General features: G+C 50.3%; 1 protein-coding gene across 2 annotated transcripts; it reads left to right on the forward strand.

Moving 5' to 3' along the window:
• Window positions 1-1,480: 1,480 nt before the first annotated feature.
• On the forward strand, window positions 1,481-26,801 carry CHST13 (carbohydrate sulfotransferase 13). 2 transcript variants are annotated; one of them, XM_055342768.1, is made up of 3 exons: window positions 1,481-1,779; window positions 20,175-20,254; window positions 24,809-26,801. In XM_055342768.1, exons 1-3 carry the CDS (start codon window positions 1,683-1,685, stop codon window positions 25,658-25,660), a joined length of 1,029 nt encoding a protein of 342 aa, XP_055198743.1. In that variant the 5' UTR covers window positions 1,481-1,682; the 3' UTR covers window positions 25,661-26,801. The 2 variants fall into 2 exon arrangements, with proteins under 2 accessions (XP_055198743.1, XP_055198741.1); XM_055342766.1 differs by lacking the exon at window positions 1,481-1,779 and having other exon boundaries at window positions 15,252-20,254.
• The last annotated feature ends 835 nt before the right edge of the window (window positions 26,802-27,636 follow it).

The raw sequence follows: 27,636 nt of genomic DNA on the forward strand, positions 1-27,636 counted from the left end.
AGACAGAGGCTGCAGGAGGCATCTTCTTAGGGAAGATACTGAGGCCTTGGGCCCCTGGCAAGGCATATGCAATCCCCCCATCCCAAGACTCCACACTGAGGCACCCCCATGGGCCTCCAGGAATCAGGTTTCCGCCGGGATAGGCTGAGATGTTGTTCTCAATTTTTGCCACCAGGTGGCAGCCCAGGAGACCAAGACTCCTGCCCTAAGGACCAGAGGCTGAGACCCCAGACAGAGAATGTGGGGCGGGGGAATCCAGAATGCACATGTGGATTAGATTTGGGACGCACTGGGCATGTGGATGACTGGAAATCCTTGGGTCCTGGGCCCAGAGCAGCGGCAGCCCTGCCTGAGGGCCAGATTGGGGCTGAGCTGGATGCGTCCCAAGGCTCTCTGTCCAGGTCACCCGGAAAGCCATAATAATGAGCTTCTGGTTTTAGCTGCCAGCTGCGTTTCCCACTTCTCTGCCATTTGAGACCTATCATCACCATTTGGAGCCATATCTTTAAGCCAGCAGAACTATTATTTACTTAACATGTTTCCTTAAATAGATCTTCGAGACGTAGGTAAATGTGGTAGGAAGGAACTTTTCTATCGGCACTGTAACGCAAACCCGTCTTTTGCCAGAAACAAGCAGTAACTGTAAACAAGTTAATTCATCGCTGACATCTAGGATTCAGGTGGCACTCTCTGACTGATTGCACAGGGAACTGGGGCACAGAGAGGTTAGGCAAATTTCCTGATCTCTCACAGTATTTAAGTGGCCCCTGCAGGGCTTGGAATTTTTCAAGAGCAGCTATAAACCGTAGTTTACTGCCGCACCCCCCCCCCCACCGCTAAGTGTTGGCTCAGGTGCACAGGCACACACCTGCACACAGCATCACCTGCTCCCTTGGTTCCCTGCTAGCCTGACTTCTGGGCAGCAGGGCGCTCGGGTCGTGCCGGGTCCCCGCTCTCCGCGCCCCACAGGGCTGCCCGGACGTTTATCTTTCGAAGGCGGGACTTCACTGTCATCCCCTCAGCACAGGGGTCCTCAGCAAGCCCAGTGCTCACCTGGAGGGGGGGTCCGTGGCCCCGACCAGGTGGGGCACAGCAGCCCTGCTGCGCCGCGGGGCGTGAACTGAGGACCCCCAGCTCTCCTCCCCGAGCGGGCCAGGACCTGCATGGGCCAGAATTCAGGCAGGCCCTGGAGACCCCTGCGGAAGACAAGGCTGCAGGGTGGCTTTGGGGGACGCAAGGGGCACTCAGGCCGGATACTGGGGGTGGCAGATCCGGGGAGGGGGTCATGCACAGAGGGCGGCTCCCCCAAACCAGCCCTGGCACGGAAGGCAGCAGACCCCAGAGGACACGGTGCTCTTCAGACCCACGGACCTGTCACTTTGGTGACGCTTCCCGGCCTCGGTGGAAGACGGTCCCCTGGGGCCAGGAGAAGGGGGCGGAGCCTCCCCGGCGCCCCGGTCCTCCCGCAGGGTCTCCGCCCTCCGCGCCCGGGCTGCGGCCCGGCTGCCCCGGGAGGCCTGGAGAGCGAGGCTCGCCGCCCGCCGTCGCCCAGCTCCGCGCCCGCCCCCGCGCGCTGGGCCCTGGGAGGCGCCTCGGGAGCCGGCGGGGTGCAGCGGGCGCGGCGGGTCCTGTGCCCCCTGGGACCCCGGGCACCCGGCGGACCGCAGCCCCGGCGGCTCGGCATGGGGAGGCGCTGCTGGCGGCGGCGCGCGCTGGCGGCCGCGTGTCTGGGCGCCGCGCTCCTGCTTCTGGGCGCCGCGCCCCGCGCCCTGCGCCCGGGTGAGTGCCCGTCGGGCCCCTCCACCGGGACCGCCGCTCCCCTCCCGCTGGGCCCGGCGGCGGGGTGGGTGGCCCGGAGAGGCTCCGGCGCCCCATCCCTGCCCCGCTCCCCGGGAGGCTGTTGTGCCGCTGGGCACTCGCTCCCCCAAGCCCAGAAGACGCGGGCGTCCGGGCCTCGGGGCCCGCCAGATGCGGGGCGGCGGGCGTGGCCCGGGAAGGCAGCCTCGGCGACCTTGCCCCACACCCGGAAGCCCCCGCGTGAGTGGTACGAGCGGCGGGGCCCGACAGCGTCTGGTCCGGAAGGGGTCCGCGTGCGCCCTGCGCCGCCCCGGAGCCCACACGGGGGAGGGCTGGGGCCCTCGGCGGCCACGGCGCGCTCTGGCTGGGGACCCTGAGGCCGCTGGCCGTGGCCCCGGAGTGCCGAGCGCCTGGGCGGCAGGGGTGGATGGCTAACCTGCCGGCCACCCAGGCCGCCGGGGGGCGAGATGCCCCGTCAAGCCGCCTGCTCTCCCAGCCAGCTCCGTGCGCCTTTCCCGGCGCCAGTGCGTCCAAGGGGGCAGGGGTGGGTGGGGAGGGGGTCGGTCCACACTCCCCCCCTTTGTGGGCTCTGTGACGACCCGCAGAGTCCCATCCTCAGCGACTCCCAGACAGGGCCCCAGGGGGTAAATAACCGCGCCCTGGGGTGGGCTGGGACTGTGGGTAGGGAGGGGGTCAGGGTGGCCCCAGAGATGGGGCTGAGGAGTCTGCGCTCCCCCACCTGGCTGGGTCTAGGTTAGCAGATTAAGGTCATTCCAGAGCCTTCCCTGCTGTGTGACCTAATCCCTCCCCTCCCAGGTCCTTAGTACCCTCATCTAACAAATGGGGTGCTTACGTTTAGAGGCCACCTGGGGAGATGAAGTTAAATGAGCTAGCAGACGGAAGGTGGTAGGTCCTCAGCCTCTTCATCATGCCATCGCGGTGACTTGGGGTGGCACTGTGCTCCAGTCTTCCTAGGGTGAGGGGCCTCCTTCTCCTGCCTTCCCTCCAGCCTCCATCACTGTCTCTAGGCTGGAGGCCAAGGTTTCGCTGGGGTCCAGGTGAACAGGGCTTGGAGAGGACTCCGTAGTGTTCACCAGAGGTCTGGCCAGTCACCCTGCCACTCACACTGCTTCACCCATGTCTGGACTCAGCCGCCTGGACCCAGACACCTCTCCAAACCCATGGGAGGGAGCTGTGGTCAGTCTTTCTACCGCCATCCCCTTTGCAAGAGCAAGCTGGCCGTCTGGGGGCAGTACTCCGGTTCATGGCAGGTGCTCCTATGTCTTAGCTGAGCGGAGTGTCCCCTCACACAGTGCGGGTGGTGGCCCTACGGTCTGTGTCCACCTGGTCATTCACAGACAGAGATTTACTTAGGACCTGGACTCCCAGCCCCCAGGCCTCAGCTCCTTAGGTGGGGTGTGAGAGAGCATCTGGGCCCTGGTGTGTGGGGTGTGTGTCCGTGCAGGGGTGGGGAGGTATCTACACAGGAGTAGGTATTTTGGGTAAGCACCTGTGTGTTGTGTCTCTGGGCTTGTATGTCACCCCTGCCTGGACACATCTCTCCTAACACCTCCTCCACCCAGGTCTGAGAGAAGAGAAGTGGGCTGAGGTACTGGTCACCCTCTGCACTTTGTTCCTTTTGACCCTCTCTTGCAAAACCCAGGAGAGCAGGGGCTTGAGAGAGTGACTCGGTCCCCCTTCCTAGTCATAGCCTAGGCCACGTCCCCACCTGGGCTTCCCACCGCCACCGCCGTGTGAATACCTTAGCCATGACCAAAAAGCGTTAATCAAACCAACCTGCCCAATGTATCCTGCTGGCTCTTTTTCCTCTGGAGCCATGAGCTAAAAGCCCGTGACCTCAGGAGCCGGTGAGGGTGTGCTAATGTTGGGCTCACAGGCATTGCGTGGACCTGAAGGGGACACGGCTAGGCGGAAGGCCTCTGCCAACTGTTCACCTGGAGATGCACCCTGCTGTCCCGGGACTCTGAAAATGGCCTCAGTAGGGCCTTCAGCCTCCCTGAGCACATCCCTGAAGCTGTGCTCCAGGTTGGAAGGGGGCGAAGGTGTGGGGTGCCTCTGGCCTGAGTACCAGGCTCCAGGGTGCGGGACAAATGTCACCATCTTACTCAGGTAGGCAGATCGGGCACAGTCCCCTCCTTCTCCAAAACACAAGGTGTTGCCACACAGTGGCCAGGGGACCCCTGAAGGGCTGCCCCTACCGGCCTGGGGCCCCTGATGCCCATTCACTAGTGGGGCACTCTGAGCAGTCCCCAGGACCAATGCTGACCTTGTGCTTAGGGTTCTCAGGATGAGGAAGATGCAGAGCCTGGGGGATGGCTGCCCAGTGTACTGATGCCTCCACACCCCACCCTCACCCTAGGGTCCCGGGTAGCTCCACTGTCACCTCACGCAGAATACAGAAATGCCCAATGCTTACTGGGGAGCCGAGGGGCCAGGGCCGAGGTCGGTCAGTGAGGACCACCCAGGCCTGGCCTTGGAGCTGAGCAGGGCTCCTGCAGGACCCAGCAGCAGCATGTCGGCGCAGAAGCCAGGGCTCTTTGCAGCAGCAGCTAGAGGAGACCAGAGCAGGCAGCGTGCCCCTGGCTGCATGCTGTTCCCCACTTCCCACTGACTCCCCTGTGGGACCCCATCCCCCAGACGTCCCCCATCACCCATGCACACTGGGGCCCCGGGGCCTGGCTCTACATGCTCTGATTCCTTTCCCAGTCTTGGCCCCTGGTCCCTCACAGGCAAATGAGGCCTCTGAGGCCAGGAGCCTCCCAGAGGACACTGCTTCAGTGAGGACATCTCAGCTCAGGCCCACTTATGCCAGATGTGGCTGCCTTCAGGCATGGGCAGATCCAGAGGCTAAAACGTCTCCAGCTCTAGGTTTGGCTTTTCTCTACGATAGCCTCACTTTGAGCTCCCTCAGTCCAAAGGGAGGGCTCATTTACTGGTAGTGCCAGGCAGAGTCCCAGGGATGTGTCTCACAGGCCTGAATTGGGTCACAGGGTGTCCCCCTCTGAGCCACCTGCTACAGCAGAAGGGGACGGAATGCTCTGCTTGGCTAGGCCTGGTCACATGCCTATGCCGGAAGCTCTGAGAGGAGAGAGCCTATCAGAACCACCTGTATGGAAGGTAAGCAGGTGTGTTCCTGGAGGGAAATCAAGCAGGCTAGCCAAGAGGAGGGGGTGGCCACTGCTGGCAGCCAAATAAAGAGATGCTCACCACACTGCTGTCCATTCTCAGATACTGCCAGAGTGCCCAGGGCTCGGAGGCACCTTCCCTGCCTCCAGAGGGTACCATGAGAAAAGGCTGGCTGGCAAGATGGATGGTTCGCTAGAGCAGAAGTAATTGGCAATCCCATTTTGCAGAGAGAGACTAAGATCAGGAGAAGGGAAGTGACTTGCTCAAGGTCACCCAGCAAGGACGTGTGGGGGCCAGGATTTAAATCCTTATCTAAATCCCTAACCTTTTTGCTTTTTTCTCTATCGGACAGGGGTTTGGGGTTGGGCTTTGAAGGCTGCTTAGGAATTTACCAGGTGGGAAAATGAAGAAAGGGAATTTGGGGCAGAGGAAATACACAGACAAAAATATGGAGGAGTGAAAAGGCCTGGTGTGCTAAGGGCTATGCTGTGGGCAGAGCTCAGGGCTTATGAGAAGAGGCGGTAGGGTAGAAGCCAGAAAGGTCCTAGAAGTTGGGGCTGGATCATGGGTGGTCTTGAATGGCAGGCCAGGAGTTGGTACTCTCCCTATGGCCATATGGGGTATCCGTCTTTAAATAAATATTCATCGACACTAGGTGAGGTACAGGGATTACAAGAAAACAGGACAGTCCCCTTTTTACAGAGCTGACCTTCCGGAGAGGCAGCCAGACATCAACCCTATTCCAACCGCATCATTTCAGTGGTAATAAATGCCCTGAATAAATTAAAAGGAGAGGCTGAGAAAGATCCTGGTGTGGAGTGCTGCTTTCTGAAGAGACCCTCTTTCCAGAGGGGACTTCTGAGTTGAAATCTGAACAAGAAGTAGTTAAAGTATTAGGGTTCCTAGAGGAGCATCCCAGCCAAGGAACAGTTAGTGCAAAGTGAGGTGAGAACCCACCTAACGTATACATTGATTGGCAGAAAGACCACTGTGGCTGGAGCTGGGGGTGGGGAGAAGGTGCGAGGTACAGCAGGAGGGGCTCTGGGAAGGAACAGGAAATTATTGTTAGCTGGTAGGAAGCCATGTAGGTCTTCAGATCACCAAGGTAGAGGGAAGAGAGAGAAGCAGCTGGGCGCGGAGACTCCTGTGGTTATCCTGGACAGAGCCACTGGGGCTTGCTGCCCTCAGCTAACCAGCCTGGAGGAGGTGGGCGTGGGGTTCATCCTGGAGGTAGAAGTGATGAGACCATACCCAAGACTGATCTGGCCAGATCAGGGGTTCCAATCCAGATGGTATGTGGAGCTCAGCAAATAGAGTTTGAATTTTAAATACAAGTGGAAAGATCTCTATTTGTCTTGGGGGGTGGGGGAATAGAATTGTTTTTTATTTGTGAAGGGCTTGTTAACATGTTCCCCCATGGGCCTGATTACCAGAGGGAATGTCCCTGACCCGGGGGCATGCAGCCCTGAAGCCGACTGGATGGCTGGGGCCACCCTCCAGACCCCCCATACCCCTCCCCCAAGCAAGGTCCCTGGGGCCTATGGGTGTTGTTTGGGCCTGACTGTCCCTGCCTGTCTGGTCTTGCAATACTATGCCCAGCCAGAACTTATTAACCAGAAACCATGTGTTGTAATGTTTGCTCCCTGACTGGGAATCACCAAACAGTATTTTCCCCCAAATGGGCCACAGGGTGGCTTGTGCCCTGCCTGGCCCCAAGGGCAGCCAAAGCCTTTCCTCAGGGGTGGGTGTGCGAAGGACCATTTATGGGGCTTCTGCACTCAGTTTCCCTCAGCTTCCACCCACTAGCCTGGAATTTTTGTGGGGATGGGTGGGGCCACGTGCTGGGCAGAGTGGGTGTCCAAGAGATGTGCCCTCAGAGGCACACATGCGCTGTGTATGTTTGCATGGGGTCAGATCCTGTGTCTGGGCTTTACCTGCTGTGAGGCCTTAGGCGTGTTTCTTGGCCTCTCTGAGCCCGTTTCCCCGTCTGTCAAATGCAGATAAAATAGTTTCTACCTGATAGGAGTCAACGTGTCAATGTGTGCAAGGCCCTGAGCACAGTCCCATGGGCTGGCCGACCCCCGGGCTGTGCCCCGGGGGCTTCTTCCCTGGTTCCCCTGACCCTTTCCCAGCTGCCACATGCAGTGGGCACTGCAGGATGTTGGGTTGGTCTTCACACTGCTCTACTGGACCGGGACTGTGGGCTGCTTGTGAGGCTGGCGCTGCATGCTTTCCATGGCCTGGGTCCCTCTGGGCACGGGCTCTGGGCTCTCCCAGACTGTGGGCTGCTCACCCCGAATTGCTTCCTCCCCTTCAACCCCAGCTGGTTCACTTTGAACAATTTCAAAGCTGTTTACCCCTGTGATGTTTCTCCTTCTGCCAGCCTCTGTCCCTGTCATTGTGTGGAGCTCTCTTTCTCCGTCTGCGTCTCTAGCACACCCTCATCCCTCCCACCTCCCTTCCTCCACCCTCCCAGACCCCCTCCATAACCTTCTGTGATTTTTGTTTCCTTTTTCAAAGCAGAAGGCTGCGGTTTTGCCTGTGGCTGCCCTGTGCTGGCACAAGCCCCTCCCTGGCCGCGAGATGGGGCCTGCCACCTGGCTGTCTCTGGCTGATCTGCTCCAGAGTGCCCTTGGCAGGAAGCCTGGGACCTGTAGCTTAGTGGAGGGGCTGTGGGGTGGAGGACGCAGGCCAAGAGAGACTTGGTACAACCAGAGTGGAGGTTGGGGGATGCCTCAGTATGGCCCTGCCTTCCAGAGTGGGGGGCTGGATGCAAGGATCTTCAAGGCAATTCCCTTCTGGCCCTCCAAACCCATCTGTCCCCCTCCATGGCCAGCCTGCCCATCCCACTGACTGTAGGTCTTTCTGATGTGTGTGGCGGGAAGGGGTGGGGCTGGGCGGGGTGGCCCAGCCCTGTAATCACTGGCCTCAGCTACTCTATAAATAGGGCCTCACTGTGGTGCCTGTTTCCTCTGACCCTCCACCCACTGGCCCCTGAAGTCTAGTATGGGACCCACTTTCCTGCCGGGTGTTTACCAAGGATACCACCAATGCAAGGGTTGGTGTTTCCAAAGGCTGGGTGGCTCCGAGTGGTGGGGCCTTGGGGTGGAAATGGGCTTGGGTTTGCTTCACTGTTCCTAAAGGCACCTCCTCCCAGCCCCCTGGTGGGTACCTGCCCTTCCTCAAACCCATGCTGTGGCCCTGCAAGGAGCTCATCAGTGGGTGACCTCGGGCCACAAGTAACACATCTCTAGAATGGTGAAAAGGGTACCTACCTCTCCTCCACAGGCTGTGAGTGTGGCTGTGCTCACGTGGCTCACACTCAGCAGCAGCGGCCAACCTGCCAGCCCTGAGCCTGTACTTGGAGAGGCCAGCCAACATTGCCGCCACCTCTGGTTGGCTCATTTCCCGATGACAGTGCTGTTGCTGGGATGTGTCCAGCTGCCAGGAGACAAAGGTTCAAGTCCTAAGACCACTGATGAATCCCCTGAGGGCCTCACCCTCTCCCTGAACCTCCTGGAACCCTGAACAAGGCCAGGCCTTGTTCCCAGGACACTGGAGAAAGCAGGGAGCCCGAGGCTGCCAGAGGCATGCCAGGAGGCCCTGGACAGTGGGCTTCAGGTGCACACAGAGGTTTCCGGAGGTCAAGGCAAGGCCCATCTAGCTGTCGTTCGTTCATTCATTCATTCATTCAACCAACCTCTGCCAGGCATTGCTGTAATGCAAGGGTTCTCAGACTGTGCCCCTGGGCCAGCAGCAGCATTGCCTGGGAGCTGTTAGAAATGTAGCCCAAATTCTTGGGCCCCACTCCAGCCCGACCGGGCTAGAATCTCTGGGTGTGGGGCTGGGTAATCTATGTTTTCATTGACACCCATGCATGCTCAAATTTGAGAACCACTATTCATGGTCAATTTTCCAACAGTTAATCAAATTTCCCAAGTTTATTTGTTTGTCAAATACATGTCTTAAAAACTCCTGAATCTTTTTGATGAATGTATTCTTGGCAGCATTTTAAAGACTCTTCATTTTGTTGAAAGCCAAGCGTCATGGAAACATTCACTCTTCTTATGAATATATTCCTTTCTCATATGATCTTGAGTTCTTGAAGATATTATTCTTATGAATAAGCATATTCTTATGAATTCAAGATTATGATAGCCATTGACTGTATTTACATTTGTAAGCTAGATTTACATAAAATGTTCTTGCACATATTCTTTTTCTATGGCAATATATTTTTTTTGAGATCTAATTCTCATTCCATAAAATTCACTTTTCTTAAAGTACACAATTCAGTGGTTCTTAGTGTATTTAAAAGTTGTGCTGGGGGACCCAGGGGGCTCAATTGGTTAAGTGTCTGACTCTTGGTTTCAGCTCAGGTCATGATCAAGCCCTGCATCACGCTTTGTGCTCAGTGCAAAGTCGGCTTCAGATTCTGTCTCCCTCTCGCTCTGTCTCAAATAATCTTTAAATTTTTTTTTAAAATACTTGTGCAGTAGGACCACTCTCTAATTCCAGAATATTAGCCATCATTGGTCACTGCCCACTTTCCCAGTGATTACTCCCTCCCGGTGTCTACCCGCCCTAGGCAACCACTCATCTAGTTTCTGTTTCTATGGATTTGCCTATTTTGGATATTTCAAAATATCGTCAATGGAATCAAACAATATGTGGCCTTTTGAGTTGGGTTTCTTTCACTGAATGTAATGTTATAAAGTTTAGCCATGTCAAAGCCTGTGTCAGTACTCCTTTCCTTTTTATGGATGAGTAATATTCTTAGGTATGGATGTACCTCAGTATTTACCCATTCATCAGCTGACGGACTTCTGAGGTCTTGGTTATTAAATATATTGCTGACAGGAACATTTGTGCATAAGCTTTTGTGTGAACATATTTTCCTGGTTGTGCACCTAGGAGTGGACTTGCTGGGTCATAGGCTAATTCTATGTTTAACTTTTTCCCCTTATTATTTTTATTATTGTGATAAAACACACATAATGTAAATTTTGCTATCTTAATCATTTTTAAGTGTAGGGCTCAGTAATACCAATGTGTTGACAGTGTTGTGTGACCATCATCTCCAGAGCTCTTTTCATCTTGTAAAACTGAAACTCTGCACCTATTAAATGACTCCCCAACCTCCCCTCTGCACCTTGGCAACCATCCCCTGCTTTCTAGCTCACTGGTTAGTACTACTCTAGGTACTCTACAAGTAGAATCATTCATGATTGGTCCTTTTGTGGTTGGCTTCTTTCACTCACCATAATCTCCTCACAGCTCACCCATGTTGTAGAGTGTGTCAGAGTTTCCTTTCTTTTCAAGGGAATAATATTCATTTCATGAATGGACTGCATTTTGCTTCCATTTGTTCATCTCTTGATGGACTCTTGGGTTGAATGCTGCTATGAACAGGAGTGTGCAAATATCCCTTAGACGCCCTGCTTTTTCATCTCTTTTGGGTATGTACCCAGAAGTGGAATCGCTGGGTTATATGGTAATTCCACATTTAACTGTATGTGGAGCCTCTGTGCTATTTTCACAGCAGCTGCCCCATGCTATATTCCCACCAACAGTGAACAGGGTTCCAATTTCTCCACATCAACAACATTTGTTTTCTTTTTTTTTTATAGTAGCCATAATAATGGGTATGAGGTGGTATATCATTATCATATAGATTTGCATTTCCCCAATGATTAGTGATGTTGTGCATCTTTTCATGTGCTTCTTGGTCATTTGTATATCTTCCTTGGAGAGATGTCTATTCAAGTCCTTTGTCCATTTTTGATGTGTATTTTTTGTTGTTGAGTTTTAGAAGTTCTCTATATATCTCCTATCAGATACATAACTTATAAGTATTTTCTCCCATTTTGTGTGTTGTCTTTGGAGGTCTTTAAATTTTCATCAAGTCCAATTTACCTATCTTTTCTTTTGTTACCTGTGCCTTTGGTTGTATCCAAGAGACCACTGCCAAATCCAATGTTGTAAAGCTTTTGTCTTATGTTTTCTCTTAAGAGTTTTATTATTTTAGGTCTTACATTTAGATCTTTGATCCATTTTGAGTTAAATTTTGTATATGGTGTGAAGTAAGGGTCTGAATACATTCTTTTGCATGTGGATATCATCCAGTTTTCCCAGCACCAGTTGTTGAAAGGAGTGTCCTCTCCCACCCTGAATGGTCAAAATCATTGAACATATATATGTAAGGGTTTATTTCTGGGCTCTTTATTCTATTGATTTATATGTCTGTCCTTACACCACCCACAGTTTTGTTACTATAGCTTAGTAGTTAATTTTGAAATTAGGAAGTGTGTATCTGCCAATTTTGTTCTTTTTTAAGATTTTTTTTTTGGCTATTTTAGGTCACATATGAACTTTAGGATGGGTTTTTCTATCTCTGCAAATAAAAATGTCATTGGAATTTTGACAGAGGTTGCATTGAAGAATCTGTAGATCATTTGGGGCAGTACTGACATTTCATCAATAGTAAGTTTTTCAATCCATGGACATGGGATGTGTTTTCATTTCTTTGTGTCTTCTTTATTTCAGGAGTATTTTGTAGTTTCCATTGTACAAGTCTTTCACTTCCTTGGTTATGTTAATTCCTAAGTATTTTCTTCTTTCTTAGACTATTGTAAATGGAATTGTTTTTGTACTTTCCTTTTCATATTGTTCATTGTGTATGGAAGTACAACTGATTTTTGTATGTTGTCTTTGTATCCTACTACTTTGGTGAACTCATTTATTAGTTCTAACAGTTTCTGCGTGTGGAATCTTTAGGGTTTTCTGCATATAAGGTCATATCATCTGCAAACAGAAATAATTTTATTACTTCCTTCCAGTTTGGATACCTTTTATTTCTTTTTCTTGTCTAATTGCTCTGACTAGAACTTTCAGTATTGTGTTGAATAGAAGTGGCAAAATGGGCATCCTTGCTTTATTCCTAATGTAGAGGAGAAGCTTTTAGTCTTTCACTATTGAACATGATGTTCACTCTGGGTTTTTCCTTCCTTTTTTTTTTAAGGTTTTATTTATTTATTCAGGCATCTCAACTGTAGGTTTTTCATATATGGTTATTGTTTTGTGTTGCTTTCCTTCTGTTCCTTGTTTTTTGAGTTTTCTTTTATGAGAGTATGTTGAATTTTGCTAAATGCTTTGTCTGTGTCAAATGAGATGATTGGTCTTTTTCCCCTTCATTCTCTTAATGTGATTGATGTATTACAGTGATTGACGTTCACATGTTTGACTATTCTTGCATTCTAAGAATAAATCCCACTTGGTTATGATGCATAGTCTTTTAAATATGCTGTTGAATTCCATTTTCTAGTATTTTGTGGAGAATTTTTGCATCAAAATTCATAAGGGATAGTGGTCTGCAGTTTTCATTTCTTGTAGTGCCTTTGTCTAGCTTTTCCCCCTCCCCCACACGGAATGACTTAGGAAGTGTTACCTCCTCTTCAATATTTGGAAGAGTTTGAGAAAGACTTGTATTAGTTCCTTAAATGTTTGATAAGACTGTGCCAGTGAACCCGTCAGGTCCATGGCTTTTATTTGTCAGAAAATTGATTACTGATTCGATCTCCTTACTAGTTATCGGTCTATTCAGATTGTCTAGCTAGTTCATGATTTAGTCTTAATACATTTTGTTTTTAGAAATTTTATTTTATATAGGTTATCCATTTTTTTGGCATACAATCGTGCATAGTACTTTTATATATTTTTTTAAATTTCTGTACAATCACTAGTAATTTCCCACTTTCATTTCTGATTTTAGTAAGCCGAATCTTCTTTTTTGTTCTTGGTCCATCTAGATAAAGGCTAGTCATTTTGTGGATCTTTCCAAAGAACTAACGTTTGATTTCATTGATTTTCTGTTTTTCTATTCTCTATTTCGTTTATCTCTGCTCTAATCTTTATTATTTCCTTCTTTCTTCGAGCTTTGGGTTTATTTTTTCTTCTTTTTCTAGTTCCTTAAGTTGTAAAGTTAGGCTGCTGATTTGAGATCTTTCTTGTTTTTTAAAGATTTTATTTATTTATTCACGAGAGACACACAGAGAGACAGAGACATAGGCAGAGGGAGAAGCAGGCTCCATGCAGGGAGCCCGATGTGGGACTTGATCCCACACTCCAGGATCACGCCCTGAGCCAAAGGCAGACATTAACCGCTGAGCTACCCAGGCACCCTGATCTTTCTTGCTTTTTAATATAAGCACATATAGCTATAAATTTTCCCCTAAGCACTTTCACTGCATCCCGTAAGTTTGGTATGTTGTTTCCATTTCTGTTTGTCTCCAAGTATTTTCTTTTTTTTTTAAATGACTATTTATATATATATATATATTTTAATAATACATTTATTTTTTATTGGTGTTCAATTTGCCAACATACAGAATAACACCCAGTGCTCATCCCGTCAAGTGCCCCCCTCAGTGCCCACCACCCAGTCACCCCCACCCCCTGCCCTCCTCCCCTTCCACCACCCCTAGTTCGTTTCCCAGAGTTAGGAGTCTCTCATGTTCTGTCTCCCTTTCTGATATTTCCCACCCATTTCTTCTCCCTTCCCCTCTATTCCCTTTCACTATTATTTATATTCCCCAAATGAATGAGACCATATAATGTTTGTCCTTCTCTGATTGACTTACTTCACTCAGTATAATACCCTCCAGTTCCATCCACATCGAAGCAAATGGTGGGTATTCGTCGTTTCTAATGGCTGAGGAATATTCCATTGTATACATAGACCACATCTTCTTTATCCATTCGTCTTTCGATGGACACCGAGGCTCCTTCCACAGTTTGGCTATTGTGGACATTGCTGCTATAAACATCGGGGTGCAGGTGTCCCGGTGTTTCACTGCATCTGCATCTTTGGGGTAAATCCCCAGCAGTGCAATTGCTGGGTCGTAGGGCAGGTCTATTTTTAACTCTTTGAGGAACCTCCACACAGTTTTCCAGAGTGGCTGCACCAGTTCACATTCCCACCAACAGTGCAAGAGGGTTCCCTTTTCTCCGCATCCTCTCCAACATTTGTGGTTTCCTGCCTTGTTAATTTTCCCCATTCTCACTGGTGTGAGGTGGTATCTCATTGTGGTTTTGATTTGTATTTCCCTGATGGCAAGTGATGCAGAGCATTTTCTCATGTGCGTGTTGGCCATGTCTATGTCTTCCTCTGTGAGATTTCTCTTCATGTCTTTTGCCCATTTCATGATTGGATTGTTTGTTTCTTTGCTGCTGAGTTTAATAAGTTCTTTATAGATCTTGGAAACTAGCCCTTTATCTGATACGTCATTTGCAAATATCTTCTCCCATTCTGTAGGTTGTCTTTTAGTTTTGTTGACTGTTTCTTTTTTTTTAAGATTTTATTTATTTATTCATAGAGACAGAGAGAGAGAGGCAGAGACACAGGCAGAGGGAGAAGCAGGCATCATACAGAGAGCCTGATGTGGGACTCGATCCAGGGTCCCCAGGATCACGCCCCGGGCTGCAGGCGGCGCTAAACCGCTGCGCCACAGGGGCTGCCCTTGTTGACTGTTTCTTTTGCTGTGCAGAAGCTTCTTATCTTGATGAAGTCCCAATAGTTCATTTTTGCTTTTGTTTCTCTTGCCTTCGTGGATGTATCTTGCAAGAGGTTACTGTGGCCAAGTTCAAAAAGTTCTGCCTGTGTTCTCCTCTAGGATTTTGATGGAATCTTGTCTCACATTTAGATCTTTCATCCATTTTGAGTTTATCTTTGTGTATGGTGCAAGAGAATGGTCTAGTTTCATTCTTCTGCATGTGGATGCCCAATCCAAGTATTTTCTAATTTCCCTTGTGACTACTTTTATTTATTTATTTATTTTATTATTTTTTTTATTTATTTATCCATGAGAGACACAGAGAGAGAGGCAGAGACACAGGCAGAGGGAGAAGCAGGCTCCATGCAGGGAGCCCAATGTGGGACTCGATCCCGGGTCTCCAGGATCAGGCCCTGGGCTGAAGGCGGCGCTAAACCGCTGAGCCACCCAGGCTGCCCGTGACTACTTCTTTGATCCATTGGTTTCTTAGAAGTGTGTTCTTTGGCATCCCTGGGTGGCGCAGCGGTTTGGCGCCTGCCTTTGGCCCAGGGCGCTTTCCCGAAGACCCGAGATCGAGTCCCACATCGGGCTCCCACATCGGGCTCCCACATCGGGCTCCCACATCGGGCTCCCACATCGGGCTCCCACATCGGGCTCCCACATCGGGCTCCCGGTGCATGGAGCCTGCTTCTTCCTCTGCCTGTGTCTCTGCCTCTCTCTCTCTCTCTCTGTGACTATCATAAATAAATAAAAAAAAAATTAAAAAAAAAAGAAGTGTGTTCTTTGATGTCTACACATTTGTGAATTTTCCATTTTTTCTTCTGTTACTGATTTCTGATGTCACCCTGCTGTGGTCAGAGAACATAGTTTGTATGATACATGGCTTTTAAAATCTATTGTGACTTATTTTGTGGCCCAACATATAGATTGTCCCGGAAAACACTTCACATTCATGAGAGAAGAATGTGTATGGTGTTTTTGGATGGAGTGTTTTGTCTGTGTCTATCAGATCTGATTGCTTTATTGTGACATGTAAATCCTTGTTTCCCTCCTCATCTTCTCTCTGGTTACTCAATTCATTATTATGAACGGTATATTGAAATATCCAACTATTGTAGAACTATTTTGCCCTCTTTTTCTGTCAATTTTTGTTTCATATACTTTGATGGCCTGCCATTAGGCAAGTGAATGTTTATAATTGTTCTATCTTGAAGTATTACAACTTTTATTAAATATAAAGTCCTTCTTTGTCTCTTGTAACCTTTTTTGATTCATAGTCTATTTTGCTGATATTAACACAGCCACCTTTGCTCTATTTTGGTTATTATTTGCTTGAAATATCTTTTTTCCATCCTTTCACTTTCAACCAGTTTGTGTCACAGGATCTCAAGTGAATCTCTTGTAGACAGCATATAGAGCTGGGTCAGGTATTTTTATCCATTCTGCCAGATTCACCATTTTGACTGGTGAATTTAATCCATTGATGTTTAAATTAATTACTGATAAAGAGGAACATCTTTCATTTTGTGGGGGTTTTTTTTTTGTCATTTTGTTATTGTCCTATGTCTTATAGTTTTTATTAAGCCTTCATTTCCTGTACCACTGTTTACGTCTGTGCTTAGTCAATTTATTTTTTGTAGTAAAATGTTTAAATTCCTTTCTTATTTCCTTTGTGTCTACTTATGGGGATTACACTGAACATCCTAAAATTATATGTTGTATTTTGAATTTATACAACTTTTTTCATTTGAATGGGCCATACTTTTCCTGTTTCTTTGAATGGCTTCTAATTTTTTTGTTGAACACTGGACATTTGAGTATCATAATGTCACTCTGGAAATCAGATTCTCTTTCTCAATGATTGCTGTTCTTAGTTTCTGTTTTTGTTTTTCTGATTGTTGTAGCCTGTCTCTATGCTGAGGTTCAGCCCAAGGTATAAATTCAAGATCTTTTTAGGTCTTTTATGAGCCTCTCCCTGGGCATTTGCAGTCAGTTTCTAATTTTCCCCACCTATGCAGTTGTCAAAAAGCCATCTGAGTGGGTGAGACATTGTATCTTACTGAGGTTGATTTGAATTTTCCTAACAGCTAGTGATGCTGAGCATCTTTTTATCTGTTATTGGCAATTTGTATATTATTGAAGAAATGTCTGTTCAGATCCTTTGCCTACTTAAAAGGTTGGGTTATATCTTTTATCATTTGGTTGTAGGCATTCTTTATATATTTTGGATACTAATCCCTTATCAGATATAGGATTTGAAAATATTTTCTTCCAGTTAGTGGGTTGTTTTTTACCTTCTTGATGATGTCCTTTGAAGCAGAAAGTTTTATTTTTTATTTTTTAAATATTTTATTTATTTATTCATGAGAGACACAGAGAGAGAGAGGTAGAGACATAGGCAGAAGGAGAAGCAGGCTCCCTGCAGGGAGCCCAATGCAGGACTCATCCCAGGACTCCAGGATCACACCCTAAGCCAAAGGCAGAGACTCAACCGCTGAGCCACCCCGTCGTCCCAAGCAGAAAGTTTAAAATATTGATATAGTCCAACACATGTGGTTTTTTTCTTTTGTTATCTGTGCTCCCTTTGTTATATCTAAGAAATCATTGCCAACTCAAAGATTACATAGATTTAGGTTTATGTTTTCACTAGGAGTCTTATATTTTTAGCTCTTACATTTAGGCCTATGATCCATTTTGAGTCTTTTTGTATATGGTTTGAGGTAGTGGTGCAATTACTTTCTTTTACATGTGGATATCCAGTTTTCTCAGTGAAATATATCATAAAGACTATTCTTTCCCTATTGAATTAAAAAAAAAGTCAATTGATCTTAAATGTAAGGGTTTGCTTCTGAACTGTGAATTCTGTTTCATCAATCAATATGTCTCTCCTACCCCAGTACCATATAGTCTTGATTTCTGTAGCTTTCTAGGAAGTAGTAAAATTAGGAAGTGTGAGATCTCCAAGTTTATTCCTTTTCAAGGCTGTTTTAGATATTCTGAATCCCTTGGATTTTCACATTAATTTAAGGATCAATTTTCAATTGTCAACAACTGTCAATTTCTGTAAGAAAGGCAGCTAGGATTTTTATAGCGATTGCATTGCATCTGTAATCTGGGGAGTGCTGCCACCTTAATAACATTAAATCTCCCAGTCCATGAACGTGGGATATTTTTCCAATCATTCAGGTCTTTTATTTCTTTCAATGATGTCTTGGAGTTTTTAGTGACAAGTCTTGCACTTCTTTTGTTAAATTTAATCATTAATGTTTGATTCTTTTTATGCTATTATAAGTGGAGATATTATTGTAATTTCAATTTTGGATTTTTCATTACTAGTATTTAGAAATGCAATTCTCTATTGAATATCGATCTCTTATTCTACAGCCTTACTGAACTCATTTCTTAGCTCTTAGCTCTAATAGTTTGTGAATTCTATATTCAGGTTATCTATATTCATCTACATATCATCTACAAGTAGACATAATTTTACTTTTTCTTTTCCAATCTGGATGCTTTTTCTTTCTTTTTCTTACCCAATTAACCTGGTTAGAACTTCTATTGCATTGTTGAATACAAGTGATTAAAGTGGGCATTCCTTATTTTATTCCTGATCTTAGAGCTAAAGCATCCAGTTTTTCACCATTAAATATGTTAGCTATGGTTCTTTTCCTAGATGGCCTTTATCAATTTGATGAAGTTCCCTTTAAGTTCTAGTTTGTTTAATTTTTTAAACAAACAAACAAACAAACAAACAAAAGGGTAGTGGATATTGTGCAACACTTTTCCTGCATGATTGATAATTATGTGGGGTTTTTAAATTATTTTTTTAAAAGATTTTATTTATTTATTCATGAGTGACACAGAGAAAGGCAGAGACACAGGCAGAGGGAGAAGCAGGCTCTATGCAGGGAGCCTGACGTGGGACTTGATCCCGGGATTCCAGGATCATGCCCTGAGTCAAAGGGAGACGCTCAACCGCTGAGCCACCCAGGCATCCCAAGGGTTTTTTATTTTTTTATTTTTTTTAAGATTTATTTATTTATTTATGATAGAGAGAGAGAGAGAGAGAGAGAGGCAGAGACACAGGAGGAGGGAGAAGCAGGCTCCATTATGGGAGCCCAATGTGGGACTCGATCCCGGGACTCCAGGATCGCACCCTGGGCCAAAGGCAGGCGCCAAACTGCTGAGCCACCTAGGGATCCCCCCCAAGGGTTTTTTAATTCTATTAATATGGTGTATTACTTTGATTTTTGTATATTGAGCCACTCTTGCACTCCTGGGGTATATATTACTTGGTTATATATAGCTGTTTTTATATGTTGATGGATTCAGTTTGCTAGTTTGTTTGTTGAGGATTTTGCATCTATGTTCATAAGAGATACTGTTCTGTAGTTTCCTTGTGATGTCTCTGATTTTGGTATCAGGGTAATTCTGGGCTGAGTTGGGAGGTATTTTGCATCCCCCAATTCTGTTGTAGTTTTTTTTTTTTTTAGGGGGGTAAAGAATTTGAAAGAGATTGCTGTTAATTCTTCTTTAAATATCTGGTAAAATTCACTAATGAGTCCTCTGATTCTGGGCTTTTCTTTGTGGGGTTTTTTTTTTACATTATTACAATGTATTTACTTGTTATATGTCATTGAGATTTTCTATTTCTTTTTGAGTCAATTTCAGGAATTTGCATCTTTTTAGGAATCTGTCCATTTTATGTAGATTACCTAATTTGCTTTTATACAATTGTTCATACCTTTCTCATTTCTGTAAGATTTAATACTAATGGTTTCTCTTTCATTCCTGTTTTTAGTAATTTGAGACTTCATTCTTCTTGGTCGGTCTAGCTAAAGTTTTGCCAATTTTGGTGATCTTTTTGAAGAATGCTTATACCTTATTCACTTATTAAAAATATAATCATTTTAGAAAAATGTGATCAAGAACCATAAGATCATGAACCTATACTTACCTAAATCAACCAGATTACAAAGAATATATTCATATTAACTGAATATGTAGGAAGATACTCCTTAAAACACACTTAGGGTAAAAGAATACATTTAGTAAGCAGAGTTTTTGGTGGTTTTAGGAAGACTGAGCAATGCAACACTGAGACAGATAGATAGCATTACTGTGTGTTGTCTTCCAGTCTGGGAGACAGTGAAACCTGCATTTATCATGAAGTGTCATACACACTGGCCAGGGAAGTATAAGCTGCTTAGGAGTCCACGAAGGTCATATGACTTGGCGGGCTGTCATTGGAAGCCTGTAGCTTGGCTGTGCCACCTCTGTTGCTACACCCAGCTTCGTGAGCTCCTTAGGGCTCCATGGACATGGGGCTGGTAGGGGTGGGGCATGAAATGAAGGCAGATGGAGATGTGTAAGGTTGGGTGGTCAGGCCTTTACCAGAGGGTTGTGGGCTGAGTACCACCTTTCCTCTCATCCCTGCCTGCCTGGCATCCTCCAGCTCTGATGGGCAGGACATGGGGGCAAGAGCGATACCAAGTACCCTGCCCTGCTGCATTAGGGGGCCTATCAGTGCCCCCACACTCCATCAAGCCCCCCAGAGGCAAACAAGACACAAGAGGGAAACTGAGTCCCAGAGGGACTCAAATGTGCCCAAGGGAGTTGGCCAAGTCCCCCAAGGGCTACAGCCAGTCCATCTGATGCCTCTTTCCTTATGCCCCATAGCATTTGAAAACAGCCTGAGCTCTGGCTGGCTCAGTGGGAAGAGGAGAAGTCCTCTGCAGATGCTTTATGACTTGGACCAGGTAAGTGGACAGACCCCACCCAGTGATGCGTCCCTCTACCTCCAGCCATGGGAACATGAGAGCCCCAGTGTAGACCTGCTATCATGGGACTAGAGCCCACAGTATGGCATGAAGAGGCTTCTTCTGCAGATCAAGGCCATATGCAGGGAGGAGAATGTCTGTGATAAGAGCAAATCTTAAGGCAAGCTGAGAGACATGGGGTCAGTACCCATCCATCCATCCATCCATCCATCCATCCATCCATCCATCATCCACCCAACAATAGACTGAAGCCACACTGTGCCAGGCATTCTTCTATATGTTGTGGATATAAAAGAGTAAAGCAGACCCTCAGGAAGTTGACAGTCTAATGGGGAGACAGGAATTAAGTGAAACCCAGATTTTAGTACCTGCTATGATAAGGAAACATGCAGGGAGCCCCTGCCCTTGAGACACATGGACCAGGAGGCTTGGTGGCTCATGTGCTCCGCTTCTGTGGGCCTGCTGTGACCATGCACATCCCCCCCACTACACATACACACAGTCAGACCCCACTGAGAGCCACAGGCACCTGGCTCACACATACTGCAGCAGGCACAAGGAGGCACCCATTCAGACAGCGTTGTGTAGAGCACCTATTGCATGCCGGCCATGCTCAATATGCTGCTGATCCAGTGTCAAGCAGGTCAGCTGAGTCCCTGACCTGGTACAGCCGGCACTCCCATGTTGGGGAGACATATCATCCCACTGCCACCTGCACTAACCTGTCACTGATTTGCACCTAAAGGGGCAGTACAGTACAAGGTGTGACAAGAGATCTACCAAGAGGGTCCTAGTTTAGATGGGGGAGACAGATCCTCTCTGAGGAAGGGACACGGGAGCCGAGACCTGCTGAGGAGTTAAGAAGCAAAAAGTAGGGGCCTGAGTGCCTGGCAGTGGACAGATGACAGAAGAGGGTATGTGAGGTATGCCAGGGGTGGGCAGCAGCTTGGCAGTGCCTGGCAGGTGGGGCAAGGGCAAGAGGGAACCATAAAGGGTTTTAAGCTGGGGAGAATGATCAGACAGGTTGGGTAGGTATCTGTTCACTGAATTCCCAGGGGTGAGCCAAGGGGCCTGTAGAGCTTATCTAACCCATGCCCTTGGGTTGCAGGTGTGGAGGCCTTGGTTCAGAGAGGGTGAGTGGCTAGCCCTGGGCCATACAGCAAGCTGAGGGCAGGCCAGGCTCGCAGTAGGATACTGGGGTCCCACAGGCTTCTGAAGGGGCGTGTGGGGCTAGCTCAGCCCCTTCACAGCCTGAGGTCCCAGTGACTGTTGGGTGTCAAGGCCCTGGTAGCGTAGCACCACGCAGCAGGAGAAATAGGAATAATAAAAATAATCTGGCCAACGAGGACTAATGGCACACCAGATACTCTAATTCTGTGAATTTATTTTGTCCTCATGGTAACCATTTCATAAGGTAGGGCTGTTGTTATCCTTGTTCACAGATGAGGAAGCCGAGGCACAGGGATGCCAAGGACACAGAGAAGGTCACAGAGCTCATAAGGACTACAGCCAGGCTAAGGATGCAGGCAGCCGAATCCAGTTGGGCTGGGAGGGATGAGGGTCAAAGCTGCAAGATGTTCTGGGCCAGGGGACATGGCCCCAGCTTCTGAGTCCTAAGGGGCCTGCTTGGGACTCCCAGCTTCCCTACTTGACAGCTGTAGGCGACTCATTTCTTCTGAGCCTCAGTTTTCTCAGTTGTATGGAGATAGTATTGACGGGTCTTGGTATTAAGGGGAATCCAAGCAACCGAAAAGCTGAATTTAAGCCATCAGGACAGTCAGTGTTTACTTCCCAAGATGTTCAGAGACCAGCAGCCCCCTGGTATAGCAGTAACACATTGCCCATTATCACCCTCTGAATGGTGACATATGATACATCTTGTTGCCTCATGACTTCAAGATGACTGCCAGGGCTCTGGACATCTCACAGGACAGTACCTCAAGCAGAAAGGGAGGGGCTGGGGCAAAGTTGTTTTTTTTGTTTTTTTGTTTTTTTGTTTTTTTTTTACCTTTAGGAGCCCTCTCTTTTTGTGCTGAAGGAAAGTCTTTTTGGGGAGCCATCTAGCAGACTTCCCTGTACATCTCCTTGGCCAAAACCAGGTCACGTGTCCACCCCTGGACCCATAGCTTTTCTGAGGTTGTGTGAGGTTGCTGAGACTGTTGCTTCCCCAAGGCTGGGCACGTGGCCTACCCCAGCTGGGGTCTGCTGGTAAGGAAAGGGGGTGACTTACAGGTCGGGGGATGGCCAGCATTCCCTGCCACGAGAAGTAGTGGGGATGCCTGGAAGCTGAAAGCAGACCTTGGCTGTGGGGCCACTGGATACAGCCTTCTCCTGGCATCCGTGTGGGGCTAGGCTCCTGAGGCCAATCCTGTGAGGCTGCATTAGAGGGAATGGGGTCCTCTGAGGGCTCTCATACCCCCCACAGCTCTGGCTGAAGTTGGCAGCCAGCCCTCAGTGAGATTTTGAAAAAGTAAATAAGCACACGATGGGGCATTCAGCCCTACAAATGAGTGAGTGGATGCCATGAGGAGCACCTCTCCTTCCCACCCCGGCCATAGCTAACCCCAATGGTGACCAGTTAGCATCCTGTGTGCCCTTCCAGGCAGGTCCTAGGCATGTGAGCAGTGTCCACTGCTCTGCCATGTGCTTAGGTCATTTTTCCAAAATCATACCTACAGGTACAGAAATCCTTTATCTCTGTATGTATTTATTTATTTATTTTAAGATTTTATTTATTCATGAGACACACGGAGAGAGAGGCAGAGACACAGGCAGAGGGAGAAGCAGGTTCCCTGCAAGGAGCCTGATGAGGGACTCTATCCCAGATCCTGGGATCACACCGAGCTGAAGGCAGATGCTCAATCACTGAGTCACCCAGGCGCCCCTCTGCACGATACTTTTAAAGGTACTAGAAGCACAAGTGAGCACCCCCCCCACACACACACACATTCTGTCCCTCCCCACCCCACATCAGATGCTCTTATGCAGGCACTGGCTACAATGTCCCACCATTTCAGATGCTGGTTTGTCCTTCTCTGAAATGGAAACACTCAAAAGGCTTTCTTCTTAACTGGTATATAACTCATATACTATAAAATCCACTCTTTTCAAGTGTACAATTCAATGGTCTGTTGCGTACTTAAAAGGCTCCATGCCTGTCACCACTCCCTAACTGCAGAACAGTTCCATCACCCCAAGAAAGAAACCCGGCACCCATTAGCAATCTCCCCCCTTTCCCCTGTCTCCCCAGCCCCTGACAATTACCAATCTACTGTCTGTCTCTATGGATCTGTTCTGGACATTTCATACAAATGGAATCAGTCATGCAACATGTGACCCTTTGTGTCTGGCTTCTTGCACCTAGCATGCATAACCTTTTCATGGTTCATCCATGTTTTGGGGTGTATCAAAACTTCATTCCTTCTTATGGCTGGGTAATGTTCCCTTGCATGGGCGGACCACATGCTATGTATCCAGTCATCACTGATGAACATTTGGGTTGCTTCCACCTTTTGGCTGTTATGAATAACATCGCTGTGAACATTTGTGTGCAAGTCTTGATGTGACCTAGATGTGGAATGCTGGATCACATGTTTATTTATTTTTTTTTGTTTTGAGAGGGTTCCAAACTGCTTTCCACAACAGCTGTAGCATTTTACATTCTCACCAACAGTGAGTGAAGGTTCCATTTTCCTATATCCTCAACGTTTGTTGTTTTTTTCATCGTATCTTGGGTTTTAAGGCAGTTTGAGAAGTTAAAAACAGTTTCCCTACAAACTCCTGGACCAAAACCCAGGAAGACAAGGGGTGGAGCGGGAGGTTGGAGGCTTAGTCTTGGAAGTGGAGGCCCTGTTTGGTGCAGAAGCGATTTGAAGGAAAATGAGTGTGTTTGGGGTGGGGGGTGGGGGGTGGCTTGGGTCTTAACGTGGCTAAGGCAGGCTAGGAGGGGCTGGCCCTGGTGCCCTGATACTACCTAATTCATAGTAAAGTGCACAGTGAAGTGCCTGGCACACAGTAGGTGCTAGATAAATGCTCCGCGTGAATACTTCGCAGAGGAGAGACAGGCTTCAGAGAAGGCAAGCTTCCTCCCCAAGTGGGTAAAAAGAGTCAAGACCCAAAAATCGTACATCCCAAGTGGCAAATACGGCTTTAGCTAATTTTACCACTGAACGAAAAATGAAAAATGCAAGCGGCTGCATTTTCCACCTCTACGTGGAATCAAATAAGGCTAGCTTTCTCATACAGCACCCTGCTTTGGGGAAGACAGTGGGCATTCAGGCTGTGCCCCACTAGGCACTCGGGGGACGCGCCTGTTCATCAGGCGGCTCCCGCGCGGTCCGGTCGTACGCAGCGTCAGGAGCTCCTGGGTCCCGCGGGCCCGCACCACTAGTCACACCCCTCCCCTCCCCTCGCTCGCGTCCGCGCAGATCCCGGGCCCCGGCCCCGTCCCCGCGGTGCGCGGCCGGGCCGGGCTGTGCACGCGCTGACCGCGCCCTCCGCGCCCTCCGCGCCCTCCGCGCCTGTCGCCCTCAGGGCCCGCGCTCCGCCCTGGCCGCCCTGGCCGCCGAGCACCGGCAGCGCCGCGACCTGCTGCGCCGCGCCTGCAGCCGCCACACGCGCCGGCAGCGCCTGCTGCGGCCCGAGGACCTGCGGCACGTGCTGGTGGACGACGCGCACGGCCTGCTCTACTGCTACGTGCCCAAGGTGGCCTGCACCAACTGGAAGCGCGTGCTGCTGGCGCTGAGCGGCCGCGGCCCCGCCGACCCGCGCGCCATCCCCGCGCACGAGGCGCACGCGCCGGGCCGCCTGCCCTCGCTCGCCGACTTCGGCCCGGCCGAGATCAACCGGCGGCTGCGCGCCTACCTGGCCTTCCTGTTCGTGCGCGAGCCCTTCGAGCGCCTGGCGTCCGCCTACCGCAACAAGCTGGCGCGGCCCCACGGCGCGGCCTTCCAGCGGCGCTTCGGCACGCGCATCGTGCGGCGCCTGCGGCCGCGCCCCCGGCCCGACGCGCTGGCCCGCGGCCACGACGTGCGCTTCGCCGAGTTCCTGGCCTACCTGCTGGACCCGCGCACGCGCCGCGACGAGCCCTTCAACGAGCACTGGGAGCGCGCGCACGCCCTCTGCCACCCGTGCCGCCTGCGCTACGACGTGGTGGGCAAGTTCGAGACGCTGGCGGACGACGCGGCCTTCGTGCTGCGCCTGGCGGGCGCGCCGCACCTGCGCTTCCCCGCGCCGCCGCCCCGCGCCCCGGCCGCCGCCCGCGACCGCGCCGAGCGCCTCTTCCGCGACGTCAGCCCCTTCTACCAGCGGCGCCTCTTCGACCTCTACCGCATGGACTTCCTGCTCTTCAACTACTCGGCCCCCGCCTACGTGCGGCTGCGCTAGGCCCGGGGGCGCCCCCGCACCCCGCACCTCGCACCGCGGCCGCCTGCCTGCGCGGGATTCCACCCTGAGCGCCCCCGCACCCCGCACCCCGCACCGGGGCCGCCTGCCTGCGCGGGATTCCACCCTGAGCGCCCCCGCACCCCGCACCCCGCACCGGGGCCGCCTGCCTGCGCGGGATTCCACCCTGAGCGCCCCCGCACCCCGCACCCCGCACCGGGGCCGCCTGCCTGCGCGGGATTCCACCCTGAGCGCCCCCGCACCCCGCACCCCGCACCGGGGCCGCCTGCCTGCGCGGGATTCCACCCTGAGCGCCCCCGCACCCCGCACCCCGCACCGGGGCCGCCTGCCTGCGCGGGATTCCACCCTGAGCGCCCCCGCACCCCGCACCCCGCACCGGGGCCGCCTGCCTGCGCGGGATTCCACCCTGAGCGCCCCCGCACCCCGCACCGGGGCCGCCTGCCTGCGCGGGATTCCACCCTGAGCGCCCCCGCACCCCGCACCGGGGCCGCCTGCCTGCGCGGGATTCCACCCTGAACGCACCCCGCACCCCGCACCCCACACCGGGGCCGCCTGCCTGCGCGGGATTCCACCCTGAGCCCACCCCCACCCCGACCCCCGGCCCCTGTCCCCTGGCCGGGCTTCGGTGCAGCCCCCCAGGCGGCTGTGCCCCTGTGCGCCTCCTGACACCTGAGGTCGCTGCCTCCAGCTGCTCCAGTGGGCAGGCACTTGACAGACCCCGGGACGAGGGAGCGTCGAGCACTAGAATTTTGTAGTTTGTGGGAGGCCACTTTGGGGGGTCACTTTGCCCCCAAGCCTGTCGGTGTCCGATGCAGCCTGCCACCCAGCCCAGGACCCCCCTCACCTCGCCTGCCCTGGTGTTGACAGCCCTGGCTCAGGAGGAAAGCCCTGCGTTAGGGGCGCAGGCCGGGGCCGGCCTCCCCCGGAGCTGCCTTCCTCTCTGCCTGTCATAGAGCACCTGCCTCTCCGAGGAGCTGGCCCCACCTTTGAGCTCAACCTGCCATACCCCTAAGTCTTCCGTGTGCGCCCACAGAGCCCAGGGTGCAATAAGGTGGCAGGTTTCGGAGGACCTCAGTGAGCTGGGGAGCTCAGGTTTTTGAAATAAATGTTTTGCTACTTCTGACATGTTGGAGTTTCTCCGCTTCATTTTGCCATTTGCTCTGCTGCTTAGGGCTGTGGGATCTCGGGCATCTTAAATCTCTGAGCCTCAGCTTCCCTTTGCTGCCAAGTGGCACAAGAGTGCCCGGTGGTCATGAAGATCCGACGGGGGAGACGGAGAGCCTGGGTCTCCTTCACAGCAGCCCACAGGTGTGTGGGGCTGTATGGGGAGTGGGGTTAAGGAGTGGGGGCACCACTGGCTGCAGCTGCTAAATTCTGGCTGGGCGGGCAACAGTGAAAGCTCGGGAAGGGGGCAGGGGGAAATCTGATCCTTCTTATTGCCAACGTTAAAGATTAAAACAAAAACCCTGTGCCTTGGGCTGCCTCCCACACTTCTGTGGGTGTGTGGGTGTGTATTTGCAGTGTGTGTCAGCCCACTTGGCAATGAGGACCCACCTTTCTGGCTTTGGGAGGACAGCCAGCTGTGAGAGTCCCTTTGGAAGGACTGAATGTCCCCTTAGCAGCTGGTTGAATGTATGGTGTCCTTTCTCAGTTTTGTTGAAGGATAAATTAAAATGCCGGAACTTTGGGAAGACCAGGGCACAGTGTGCATGAGATTTTGAGCAACAGAGATCAGAGCACAGCCAAAGAAGGGCAGCTTGGCAGGGCGGAGGCCAAGCGTCTGTTGTGGCACCCCCACAACATGGTGACAGCCTGTGACCCTGGTTATGGGGCCCTGCTGGCCTGTGGGGGCCAGGCCGGCCGGCGTCGGGCAGCTCAGTCACATTGATGCCTTGGCCTTTGCCAGTGTTGTTCCTCCTGCCTGCAATGGATGCTTTCCCTTTCCAGTCTAGCCTTAG

The sequence above is a fragment of the Nyctereutes procyonoides genome, unplaced genomic scaffold (genome assembly GCF_905146905.1).
Source record: "Nyctereutes procyonoides isolate TBG_1078 unplaced genomic scaffold, NYPRO_anot_genome, whole genome shotgun sequence".
Classification (NCBI taxonomy): domain Eukaryota; kingdom Metazoa; phylum Chordata; class Mammalia; order Carnivora; family Canidae; genus Nyctereutes; species Nyctereutes procyonoides.